Source organism: Dendropsophus ebraccatus, chromosome 12, assembly GCF_027789765.1.
Source record: "Dendropsophus ebraccatus isolate aDenEbr1 chromosome 12, aDenEbr1.pat, whole genome shotgun sequence".
NCBI classification, from domain to species: domain Eukaryota; kingdom Metazoa; phylum Chordata; class Amphibia; order Anura; family Hylidae; genus Dendropsophus; species Dendropsophus ebraccatus.
In genome coordinates, this window is record NC_091465.1 from 24369220 (window position 1) to 24383138 (window position 13919).

The 13919-nt window shown below is 44.7% G+C and overlaps 1 protein-coding gene across 4 annotated transcripts in view; it reads right to left on the reverse strand.

Annotated features, from left to right (window-relative positions):
* Window positions 1–13919, reverse strand: part of MIB2 (MIB E3 ubiquitin protein ligase 2) — a 76582-nt gene that overhangs the window by 26706 nt on the left and 35957 nt on the right. For all 4 annotated transcript variants that reach the window (XM_069948925.1, XM_069948921.1, XM_069948922.1 and 1 more), the window contains 5 exons: window positions 13446–13792; window positions 12800–12971; window positions 4318–4424; window positions 2829–3023; window positions 2514–2656 (listed from right to left, as the gene is read on the reverse strand). In XM_069948925.1, the coding sequence (XP_069805026.1) occupies window positions 2514–2656; window positions 2829–3023; window positions 4318–4424; window positions 12800–12971; window positions 13446–13692 (864 nt within the window). In that variant the 5' untranslated portion in view covers window positions 13693–13792. The remainder of the gene's footprint in view (window positions 1–2513; window positions 2657–2828; window positions 3024–4317; window positions 4425–12799; window positions 12972–13445; window positions 13793–13919) is intronic.

The window sequence follows — 13919 nt, forward strand, 5'->3', positions numbered from 1 at the left end:
CTGATAATGAGCAGTGAATGAGAGAGAGAGGAGGGAGGGGGGGACCTGGGGAAAGTCTTTTTGAATGCAGATAATGGCAAATTTGCCTAATAAACCCAATTACAAAGTTTCTTAAAATCACCTGTACTATTGATTTTTGCAAAACAAGACAGTGACACTTTAAAGGTGTGGCCTTAAAGTCAGTCAGATGTCTGGACACAGGAAGGAAGGAACATGGTCACAGAACAGAAACATGGACACATGTCAGAGCTGGCAAGAGGAATGATAGAACCAGATCAGGGCAGAAACGTGGTCAGATGGAGCTGAATCAGAATAATGGGTCCAGGGAGCAAGACAGAGGCAAAGTCTGAGAACCGGCTGCGTCAGAGCCAGAAGGAAAACAAGGAACCCGAGACAAGGAAACTGAATGCAAGAGCAAGGCCAGAAGGAGTCCAAGAGAGAAAGAACCAGGCGGCTTAACCCCTTAAAGACGGGGCCCATTTTCGTTTTTGCGTTTTCAGTTTTTCCTCCTTGTGTTTAAAAGGCCATAGCACTTGCATTTTTCCACCTAGAAACCCATATGAGCCCTTATTTTTTGCGTCACTAATTGTACTTTGCAATGACAGGCTGAATTTTTGCATTTGGTACACTACGAAACCAGAAAAAAATTCAAAGTGTGGTGAAATTGAAAAAAAAAAAACGCATTTCTTTTATTTGGGGGAACTGTGTTTTTACGCCATTCGCCCTGGGGTAAAACTGACTTGTTATGCTTGTTCCACAAGTCGTTACGATTAAAACGATATATAACATGTATAACTTATATTGTATCTGATGGCCTATAAAAAATTCAAACCATTGTTAACAAATATACGTTCCTTAAAATCGCTCCATTCCCAGGCTTATAGCGCTTTTATCCTTTGGCCTATGGGGCTGTGTCAGGTGTCATTTTTTGCGCCATGATGTGTTCTTTCTATCGGTACCTTGATTGCGCATATACGACTTTTTGATCGCTTTTTATTAAATTTTTTCTGGATTTGATGCAACCAAAAATGCGCAATTTTGCACTTTGGGATTTTTTTGCGCTGACGCCGTTTACCATGCGAGATCAGGAATGTGATTAATTAATAGTTCAATTAATAGTACGCACGCGGCGATACCAAACATGTTTATTTATTTATTTGTTTACTTTTATTTAAAACCTGGGAAAAGGGGGGTGATTCAGACTTTTATTAGGGGAGGGGGCTTTTTACTATAAACAACACTTTTTTTTTGTTTTTTTAGTCCAGCCGATTTTATGAAGCTTTGTAATTGGGTTTATTAGCCGATAAATGCATTTTTATCATGAAAAAGCAGTTTGAAGCTCTCCCCCCTGTCTTCATGGTTTTCCTATGGAGAGAGAAAGTAAAGGCAGCAAAAACAGGACAACAAAGAGTTAATTTACATTCACATTGTGGGCTCTCTCCTCTGACAGTCAGCCCCCACCTCTCTGACCACTAATTAGGGCTGAATATCTCCCCCACTGAGCAATCCTTTGTTCTCAGCTTTCAGCTGCCTGCTAATCTCGCTCCTTCCCCCTCCCCCCTCCCCTCTTCATAGACCAGACAGATTCGACTGATGAAAAAACAGTCGAGATTTCCTGATTCTGAGGAGTGGACAGCAGAAAGGAGAGGAGGGGGGGACCTGGGAAAAGGCTTTTTACATGCAGATAATGGCAGATTTGGCTAATAAACCCAATTACAACGTTTCTTAAAATCACCTGGACTATTGATTTCTGCAAAAAAAAATTTAACGACAGTGACACTTTAAGGCAGATACCACTGGAACAGAGGCTGGGCGTGACTGGACGAGAGCTCACACTAAGGCAGGGGAGTGGGGTCCCCTGCCTGGTTAAAAAGGTCACCAGAATCGAAAGGAGTTCCTGCCAATAGAACACAGGAGGACTGTGTTGAAATGGGGAGTGATGAATTCAACACTACGAGTTCTCTCTGTAACAACTTGCTTAGGTCCCTTTTATACTGCCCGATTTTAGGCAGCAAATGAGACCCTGATCAGCAAGATCAGCGCTCGTCCGCAAAGCCTTTACAAAGCTTAAAGGGGAATTATCTGCAGGTTAGACGAATCTAACCTGCTGATACCTCCCTATTGCACACAGGGTGATGAGGATGAAGGTATGTCTCTTAATTGCATCCTTGGCACAGTTACCCTGCAGTTTTAATGTAATCCTGTGTTCAGTAAGGCCGTTAGGAGCACTGCCCCACTCCCAGAGTGCCGATCTGCCCCCCAGCTGGCCCGTCCCTTCTAATGATGTGGGTGTGGCTTATCTCTCCTAAATCAAGGGGGTCGGGCAGTGATTTTCCATTACGCTGACCCTATCTCCACTGACATCATTTGTCTGACAGTGGTCATACGGGAAAGCCCCACACATCTTATACTGGTGGCAGAACCCGCCGTGAAGAGAACAGCAAAATGCAGTGTTCTAGGATAGTATATAACAAAATGATGTCTAAAATACTACATAAGCTTAAAACATTTACCTCTGCCATCTTGGGGTTCCAGCCACCATGGCCCTCTTGCATTTCCCGCAAGATTTCCACATCCAGGAGACACTTGACTTTGTCGCCGTGCTGGAATGGATGCCGTTCTGAGCTCTCCTTCCTTTGAATTTCTGCAGGTTTACCTATATGGGTGATAGTAAAATGTCCCTTTAAGGCTATGAATGCATGAATTTGAACCTTGTGTCACATGCATACATCAAGCACTATTCCTATGGCACATAGTTGACCAGATGTGATGTGAACAGAACCCTAGATGTGGACAACGTGGCCATACTGATAAATGGAATATCATACCAAGCTTAGGTAAATGGTCTTTGTAATAATGTCCTCCTGGAGCGTCGGCAATGCATTTCAGATCGACTTTCCCCTTGTGCCCAACTCTGTAAACATTTGTGGTTCCATCTGCCCAGGTAACACTTGCCACGCTGCGTCCTGTTTCCACATCCCATCCGCGAATATCAACAACTCGTCCAATCTTAGATTCTCCACCTAGTTGAGAGTATACAAGAGTATTAAGACATTTCTATAGACCCTTATTTCAATACTAGGTTCTCAAAAAAGCTAAGTAAAGTTTGATTATTCTCATTATGTCTATTTCTGCCTGTTGCTGTGCTGACGCTGTTCAGGTCCCTCTCTAGTTTCATGTTTTGTACTACATGTAATGACATGTTACCTATACCAATACTTTATGTGTTTGTAAAAGTCTGATTGTGTCCAGGGCCGGATCAAAGGGAGGGCACCCGGGGCACGTGCCGCGGTGCCTCCACCACTTAGGGGCCCCCACCAGCCCGAACCCTAGCAGAACGGTGCTGCTTACCCAGGATATCAGGCCATGTAATAGGGCCCTGACACAGTGGGTAAGAGAGAAAGTGCTGTGTTCTCACATTGCGTTATTAACACAAACACAATGTGGGAATACACTCTGATGCTTATCCCCCCCCCCCACTTCTGTCTCTAGGGCCTGGCATCTTCCCCTCTAGTGACCACTTGCATAACAGAGGAGGATGCTGAGCCATACAGCCAAGAGCGAGGAGGGGTCTGTGCTAAGTCTCCTACAGTAAGCAGCCATCTGTATAGATCGTGGTATCGTGTTTTTTTTTTTGGGGGGGGGGGCAGGGTGGTTGTCGCTCGGGGCCTCCACCAACCTTAATCCGGCCCTGATTGTGTCTATTCCTGCCTGTTCCTGTGCTGACGCTGTTCAGGTCCCTCTCTAGTTTCATGTTTTGTACTAGATGTAATGACATGTTACCTATACCAATACTTTATGTGTTTGTAAAAGTCTGATTGTGTCTATTCCTGCCTGTTCCTGTGCTGACACTGTTCAGGTCCCTCGATGGTTCCATGTTTTGTACTGTGTGTGATCACGTTACCTATACCAATATGTTATGTCTTTGTGAAAGTGATTATTCTCATTGTGGGAGATTTATCAAAATGGTGTAAAGTGAAACTGGCTCAGTTGCCCCTAGCAACCAATCAGATTCCACCTTTCATTTTCCAAAGAGTCTGTGAGGAATGAAAACTGGAATCTGATTGGTTGCTAGGGGCAACTGAGCCAGTTTCACTTTACACCATGTTTGATAAATCTCCCCTATTGTGTCTATTCCTGCATGTTTCTGTGCTGACACTGTTCAGGTCCCTCGCTGGTTCCATGTTTCGTACTGTATGTATGACGACAACAAGCCATTGCACACAGCAGGAAACGACAGGCAGGGACATAGAAAGAGTGACAGTGTTGGAAGAGGCAGCAATACATATGATCCCTTGACACTGGAATAACACTTACCATCCTGATTCCCCCATTCCCAGTCAGGACCTCGCACAACTTTAGCTCCTTGGAAGATCCCTTTAAGGACTATACGGGGCAATCCTTGACGAGGAGTCAGCATGACTCTAAAAAAGAAAGCACAAAACTACATGACACAACAACTTCTATATCATTGTGCAAAAACTACCTTAGGCTAAAAGGGTGACTTAAAGGGGCTGCTTTCTTTTTGAAGAGCACCACAATAGTCCAAGAGTTGTGTCTGGTATACCGCTGGACGGATTCTCTGGATTACTAGTATGTAGGTACAGTTAGGCGACTTATCCACCATAAGGAGCTGTTAAAATTCCAGTATGGAGAACATGCTTTACAATCGCAATCAACAAAGTATAGCTGAGAATAGAGACACATCCTAGCAACAGGAGAATTGCAATGCAAAAGCTCAATTCTGAAACAGATACATTAAATATTACTGATATCCTATGGCTTAAACATGCACTTTAGTTTCAGCAAACTCTGCAAAGATCAACAGTACAAGCAAAGGAACTTTGTAATATATCTTATCAGACAAAAAAAATGCAGAAACAACTTGCAGCACCGAAATCTGCTGAAAAAAATGCCATATACAAGATAAATAAATTGCCAGATATAGTGCTGCTCCTTGTGTACACACACAGGGGCAGATTATCTTGAAAAGTCACTTGAAACATCAGGTACTCTTTAAAGGATCATTGATGTTTTAAACAACGTCCCTTAATAGCATCTGTAATCCCTTCTCTAAATGACTCTGTTTACATAAAATGACTGCTTAATGGAGAAAAACAGCTTAAAGTCTTGGCCACTAGGTGTCTCCCTTACCTGCAATCTGCTGTCCACTGCCTGATGTTAGGAAAAATCTGTCTCTATAACATCTAGATCAGGATAGAACACAGGCAATGGTTAGCATGTGCTCTGTGTATGAGTGGAGGAGAAACAGACTGTGAAAGCCTGGGCTGTGCATGTGCATCGCACGTCAATGGAAAAAAAAACAAAAAACTGTACAATGACTCCATGAATCCTTTACCCCGTATACTAACCTGGCCGGGAGCAGTCCCCCGGCCTTCCTTCGTTCTTCCAGCTCCCTGGCACATGGGAAGCTGAGAGAGTAAAGGAAGGCTGCGCCGGGCCAGGTGGGTATGGGGGACTGTGGGGCCCCTTACCACCAAGGCCCATAGTAGTTGCATGGTCTGCCTACATGGTAGCTATGCCATCGAGTCTGTCTACTTGATCCACACTTTTCCTGCAAGATAAATGAAGGCTTCTCTTGTTATCTCTAACCATAGTGCTGCAGTGTAAGCTCCGCTCCTGGCCCCTTGCTTTAATTTCTTAGGGGCAGCAGTTCAATGCTATGTGTAACCCCTTCCTTGCTTTTCTGTTGCTATTTCTTTAATTTCCACTTACACAGCCCTGTAGAAAGTCAGTGCATTAGTAACCCCTTCTCCTTCCACATGTTATATATACTACTGTACTGTGTAAATCATTCACCAGCATAGCGTCTGCCTGTTCAGTAGCAGCAATATCCTATGGCATTGCAGAGGGGAGTATGTGCTGTACTGTGATTGGTCAGAGAAGTATGTGTGTGTACTACTGTCAGATAGACCAGACCAGAAATGTAGTGAATAAGAAATAGCCATGTACCATAAGGGAATTCTCAGGGGCTCAAATAAATAATAAAATCACCAAGTATGCTGTAAAATAAATATAAGAAATAAAAACTTTCCTTCTCTAAATTCAAAATTCTATTATTATTATTATTATTATTATTATTATTATAATATATATATATACATATATATATATATACACACACTCACCGGCCACTTTATTAGGTACACCTGTCCAACTGCACGTTACCACTTAATTTCTAATCAGCCAATCACATGGCGGCAACTCAGTGCATTTAGGCATGTAGACATGGTCAAGACAATCTCCTGCAGTTCAAACCGAGCATCAGTATGGGGAAGAAAGGTGATTTGAGTGCCTGTGAACGTGGCATGGTTGTTGGTGCCAGAAGGGCTGGTCTGAGTATTTCAGAAACTGCTGATCTACTGGGATTTTCACGCACAACCATCTCTAGGGTTTACAGAGAATGGTCCGAAAAAGAAAAAACATCCAGTGAGCGGCAGTTCTGTGGGCGGAAATGCCTTGTTGATGCCAGAGGTCAGAGGAGAATGGGCAGACTGGTTCGAGCTGATAGAAAGGCAACAGTGACTCAAATAGCCAACCGTTACAACCAAGGTAGGCAGAAGAGCATCTCTGAGCGCACAGTACCTCCAACTTTGTGGCAGATGGGCTACAGCAGCAGAAGACCACACCGGGTGCCACTCCTTTCAGCTAAGAACAGGAAACTGAGGCTACAATTTGCACAAGCTCATCGAAATTGGACAGTAGAAGATTGGAAAAACGTTGGCTGGTCTGATGAGTCTCGATTTCTGCTGCAACATTCGGATGGTAGGGTCAGAATTTGGCGTCAACAACATGAAAGCATGGATCCATCCTGCCTTGTATCAACGGTTCAGGCTGGTGGTGGTGGTGTCATGGTGTGGGGAATATTTTCTTGGCACTCTTTGGGTCCCTTGGTACCAATTGAGCATCGTTGCAACGCCACAGCCTACCTGAGTATTGTTGCTGACCATGTCCATCCCTTTATGACCACAATGTACCCAACATCTGATGGCTACTTTCAGCAGGATAATGCGCCATGTCATAAAGCTAGAATCATCTCAGACTGGTTTCTTGAACATGACAATGAGTTCACTGTACTCCAATGGCATACACAGTCACCAGATCTCAATCCAATAGAGCATCTTTGGGATGTGGTGGAACGGGAGATTCGCATCATGGATGTGCAGCCGACAAATCTGCGGCCACTGTGTGATGCCATCATGTCAATATGGACCAAAATCTCTGAGGAAGCTTCCAGCACCTTGTTGTATCTATGCCACGAAGAATTGAGGCAGTTCTGAAGGCAAAAGGGGTCCAACCCGTTACTAGCATGGTGTACCTAATAAAGTGGCCGGTGAGTGTATATATATATATATATATATATATATATATATATATATATATATATATATATATATATGTCAATGAGTACCATTGACTTCTATATATAGTGCACCCCTGCTGGACACTCTATTGAATTGATGAATGTGTATGTAAAAATGTTATGTACACTACGTTTTGATTGAATACATTTATGGAATACTTTCCCATAAATGTATTCAATGAATACATTTGGAGGGCACCGAGCAGGGAGCAGGGCACCGAGCAGGGAGAGAGGTGCCTGTGCATCTACCTCCCCCCTCCCTCCCTGCTTGGTGCTGGGCACATATACACAGTACTACTCCTCCCATCCTCTGCTCATAGTATGAGCAGAGAATGGGAGGAGTAGTACCTGTGCTATCCCCATCAGATCGCCGCCGCCACCCGCGACGTCCCTCACACAAGGGGTCGCTTCATCATGCCCCCTCCTCCTCCCGGCTTCAAACGTGTAACTATCTCGCCGCCGGCCACCGCTCCTCACACTATCCTGCCGTTAAATCCCCGCCGCCGCTCTCTGCTCCTACATATTGGCTTCCGATCCACACTGCATACTGGCTGCGTCAGCCCTCCCCCACCCACGCCGTGCTCACTGCGGGGTGGGGGAGGGCTGACGTGGCCGGCATGCAGTGCGGACCGGGAGCCGTATGTAGGAGCAGAGAGCGGCGGCAGGGATTTAGCGGCGGGATAGCGTGAGGAGCGGCGGCCAGCGGCGAGATAGTTACACATTTGAAGCCGGGAGGAGGAGGGGGCATGATGAAGCGACCCCTTGTGTGAGGAGCAGCGCGGGTGGCGATCTGATGGGGATAGCACAGGTACTACTCCTCCCATCCTCTGCTCATACTATGAGCAGAGGATAGGAAGAGTAGTAATGTGTATATGTGCCCAGCCCCGAGCAGGGAGGGAGGGGGGAGGTAGATGCACAGGCACCTCTCTCCCTCCCTGCTCGGTGCCCTTCAAATGTATTCATTGAATACATTTATGGGATACTTTGGGGAGCAAGTGTCCAAAGTATTCCATAAATGTATTCAATCAAAATGTAGTGTACATAACATTTTTACATACACATTCATTAATTCAATAGAGTGTCCAGCAGGGGCGCACTATATATAGAAGTCAATGGTACTCATTGACTTCTATATATAGTGCGCCCCCTGCTGGACACTCCATAGGAATTACACCCTTCCTCGTGACATCACTATATCAGAGAATTCTAACACTTCATGATCTAATAAATTAAGGGAAATAGCAGTATATGTGCATTTCCCATAATTATTGTACATTAGAAATTTGTCTAACTTTCCATAAGTAATAACATATCAAAAAATACTTTTGGCCAGACTTCTCCTTTAAATTGGAATTGTGTAATGCGTCGTTCCCCCTGTGGTGGCGCTGTTGGCAAATGTTACACTTTGTCAGGTGTTTCTACAGCTGATCGCTGGGGGTGGGGGTGGTTCATGCAGTGTGACAGTGACAAATGATGATCATCTTATCACCAGGAGGCCCTGAAAATGATGCAAATTATCTAGTTTCTCGATTTCTGCACTTTACAAAGCTTCAGGCCTTAGCTCTTGGTGGGCGGCGGGGTCAGCACGCTCGACAGATACAAAATAGAACGAATGAACGGAAGAAACTTACTACTGATAAACTATAAATGCATATATAATGTGAACATTCAGCACTGACCTCCTGTGTACAGAAAATCTTCCTGACTCATAGCTATACAATGCTCTGCGGGGATGCGGAGTTCTCCCCAGCACATCGGAGCGGCTCGCGGTCATTCCAGCAGTTTTTACAGAAGATTATGTTTCAGCAAGCAATGCTAATTACCACCGAGATCGTCTCCAATGACTTTGCTGCTCATTGCATAACATGACAATTAGCTGAGAACATGATGTATCTCTTTACCAAGTGCAATCATTATCGTATAGCCGAAAGCTGCGCGGTTAACCGCGGTTAAAATGTGCGGTTTCAGACCATGCAACACGTGAGGGGATAAAGGATTTATATTAGGGATTTCTTAAGTAACTAAGAAAATGACAAAATATCGATGTCTGATCTTGTGATCTAAAAACATCTCTGTTGCTTCTCAGCTATGGCACAACTCTATCCAAATTGTAAGGAGGTTGTCACCCTCTAGTGGTGGAGTGTAGAAATGCAATATAAATTTGCTTTAGTAATTACTTGTACTCCCCAGTTCTGGAGCATCTACTCTAGGATCTCTGAATAGCGCTGTCCGTCTGCAGTCTGCACCATTGGGTCTGTGGTTGTAATAAGGACACAAAGATGAGCCCATATTTTATTAGTGTGAAAAACGCCTCAGGGACAATAATCAGCCAATGACAATGATCATTGGCTGATCATATCGAATGGTCTGACACCAAAATCATCGGCCGCTGTAATAGCGATGTCCATGCAGCCCTTGCCCTAAACTGTTGTACATTACTTCTCCACACTCCCGGCCTTCTCCTGCCCTCTGCTTGCTTACCATAGCTTCAGTGTCTCTGAGCTGACAAGTCGCTCAGCCAATCACGCGGCTCTGCGGTCCCGGCCAGTGACTGGCTGAGAGGCCTGTCAATTCAGAGACTACAGAGGACAGGAGACGACCGGAGTGTGGAGAGGTAATGTATACCAGTTTGGGGCAAGGGCCGCATAATCGAGACGTGTAATAGGCTCAGTAATCGAGCACCGATCTAGTAGATCAGAGCTCATTTACATTATTGGTCAGGCCCTCATTGGCCCATCTAATAGTACACTTAGGCTGTGTTTACACAGAGAGATTTATCTGACAGATTATTTGAGCCAAAGACTATAAACAGAGAACAGGTCATAGAGGAAAGACTGAGATTTCTCCTCTCTTCACATACGGCTAATTCATTGGCCTCAGTAGTTGTTGAGCGACCATGCTCGTTCAAACTCACTGCTCATTTGAGTTTAAGTATACTCGATTGGGCTCGATACTTCAACAATTATTTCATGGTACTCGGGTCAAAGAGTGCATCCTGCACAGATGTGATCGCTGCCTATATAAAGTTATTCCTCTCTGATAGCCTCTTTTGTGTTCTCTCAGCATATTTCCGTTTCAATGTTGGGATTGGAAATGAAAAACAGCAACATTGGAAAGAAAATAAGCTGTCATAAGCAAGTATACACCAAAGAAGCTGGCGGAAGAGAAAGCAATCGGCATACACGGGGATCACATATATGCAAGGCTAGTGGTACACTAAATGTATAATACAGTCTGGCCACCGGGGGTTAACTTAACCCTCCCTGGGGGCCAGACTGTCACTTTCTGAGGTTTTCAAATCAACCAGGCACCCCCGAATGTGAAAAAATATTACTACAGGCTGCTTATAAAGTTTATAAGCTATGCATCCCTCAAGGTGCGTGCAATATTAGCTCCAGATATAAAATATAACTAGACAGTCATGTAGCGGCATTTGCCATGAAGAAGAGTAGACGTTTCTCATGCCTCTGTGCTTCTTCCCTGCAATAAGCCACCACCTGGGGGAGTCAATCCCCTCAAATTAATACAATTAATACACTTCTGCTGCCATGCATGTTGGCTTTTCATTAACTCCTCTTGTGTCTGGGCTAGTACAGCAGAGTCTTTGATGAGCGGCCAAGATTTCCTCCTTCCTGCCGTGAATCCTGACACTAGTATTATTCTATGCAGGTGGACGCCGATCTAATGTCCCAGCTCCTCTTCATAGCAGACAAAGGAAGAATCACTCGATGGCTCCGAAATCCGCACAGGCAGATTTTGCTGGACATGTGTAAGCCATAGCAAGACTACCACCATAAGATTACCATATGCAATAAAACCCTGCTCTAGGCATAATATATTATATATATATATACACACATATATATATATATATATTTATATATATATATATATATATATATATATATATATATATATATATATACATACACACACACATACATACATACATACACACATCTAGTGACTGCAGTGAGGATAGCGGGAATGAAACACTAAAGTATTTTAAATAAGAAAGGCTTTTCCTATTAGGAGTCAGGTTGGGTGATCCAAAAAGCAAAAAAAAAAATAAAAAAATCTCACCTTCTTGATACCCATTGCTGGCTTTTTGGCACTTCAAGGGAATTTGTCAGCACCCGGACCAGACCCCGGGTTCTCACAGTGTAGTTTAGGTGGCTGGACCCTTGTGAGAGTCAAAGAGGAGTGGTGGCTTGGCATTTGTGCTGCACTTTGGCATGCCTCACCACTACTTTTACCTCCCCCCTTGTTTATGCATATTCACTGCTGGCTGGCCTCCTGCTCGATGTTGACATCATTGCTATGCGGGCATGCGGCACTGCTGGCAGAGGGCACGCACAGCTCGCGCATGCTCCTCTGATCTCCCAGGCTGGACACTCCTGACATTGCCGTTTGTGCAGGCAATGGAGTGTCCCAAATCAGGGCACTGGCTTCAGTGCCTCAACACGCGTACGCTGGCAAACAGTTTATTGATGGCACCGCTCCCTCCGCTTACCGCAGTCTGCCCTCAATCCTGGAACGGTGATGTCAGGAGCATACAGCTTGGAAAATCAAAGGCGCATATGCAAACAGGCAAGATGTAGCAAAGTCATCAATAAACTGTTTGTTGGCACATGCATGCTGAGGGACTAAAGCTAATGCCCTCATTTGGGACACTCAATGAGCCTATGGCGCTCCTCTGGTCTACAGCACCTGCACAGACGGCAATGTCAGGAGCGTGCAGTCTGGGAGATCAGAGGTGCATGTGCAAACTGGCAAGACGGTGTGCACGCCCCTAGTCAGCAGCAATGCATGCCTGTATATTGATGACAACATTGAGCATGAGGCCGGCTAGCAATGAATATACATGAAAAAGGAGGAGGTGGAATAAGTGGCACAAACATCAAGCCTCTTTAACTTTTGATTACAGTACGAGACCCAAGATTGCTTAGAATCTACTGCACAGACGCATTCACTAAAGGTACCATGCTCACAAGGGGCCAGCCACCTACACTACTCTGTCAGTACCTTGCCTCTGCTCTGGGTGCTGACAGATTCCCTTTAACAGGTCTTGCTCATTTTCACTTTCTGGTTCCATTTTAATATACAGGAAATTCAGCCAAGAGACAGGAACAGGAACTGGTTATTAGCAAGGACCCGGTCAGCAGTGATGGGAGTTCGGTGGATTGAGTAACACTTTTTTTTTTTTTAAGATTTAACTTCAAGATTTTTTTTTTTTTTTTTTCTTTTAAGAAAATAGCCCACCAGACAACCCCTTTAAATATCCAGGCTGCACTACTGAGAGATTCTAATGACATTTCCTGTTCCGCTGATCATATTTCAGAATAAAAAATAACATTTATAAAGGCTATCAGGGGCCCATATATCCTTTATTCCCAAGCATAACCCTACACTTACGGCCGAGAATGGGCGGTCTCATATCTCTCGAAGGCGTGGGATAGGTCATGCTTGTTGTTCATGTAGCACTGCGTACACAGGTCATAGTCAAAGCAAACTTTACACTTCCAGCGCATTCCACGAATCCCATGCTTCTTGCAACAGTCGCAAATGATATTCGGATGACGGACGCCTGGGGAAGAGGATAACCTTTTTAAGGCCAGGTCATGGCAACACAAATGTATGACATAATATCTGACTGCATATGAGCAACTAAATGGTCTCTGGACTTAGGGGTCAGTTACCCTTTACATCTATCGATACACTGTCCGAAACCCAAGGCTGGACAAAGCCCAGTGTATTCTTATTTTCCCTAGAATGAACGAAGGCTCCATTCAATTCCTATGGGGCTACTAAACATGAGAATGCAGAAATTACAGAATAAGAATAAGAAGAAATTTCCCAGCATACTGTCCTGGATTTGCATCACAGTGCATTTGGATAATATGTGTAAAAACCAATGGACAGAAGTACCAATAGTACAGAGAAGGTGCTCGCCTGACAAGAACACAACATGTTGACTAGAGAAGAAAAATCCATATACCTCGAAATCAACCCGTGATAAGTAAGGCAAGGATATGGAGTTAGGGCATGTGGCGGTACGTACCTGTCTGGGCATTATCATACAGCAGAAGGTCATAAGCTCCTTGGAATCCAGTGCGATAGTTTGTCCTAGTGCCATGATCCCACTGAACCACCACGGTTTTATCAGGTGTAGTAGGGCTACCCTGCCGACCAATTTCCACCACGGTGCCCACGCTGCCCTCTCCATTGTCCTGGTTTGCCCATTTCCAGTCAACTCCTCGCACCACACGCATTCCCACTTGCATGGCTGCAGAGGGGTCCCAGTCCATCTCAGGCGTCCAGTGGAATTATAGGGCACATTAGGAAGGTGCCCGGGAGCTGGAGCATAGGCTATGCCACAAGTGCCAACACTGTCCGGTCTATTTGGTGCTGAGGAGAGAAAGGAACAGAGAGTTATCAAACCTGAAGCACAATTCTATTTGTCTGTAACAATCACACGGACATAAAGAGAAAAAAAAAGACAGATGCCAGATCCCACAGGACACTGCCAGACGTC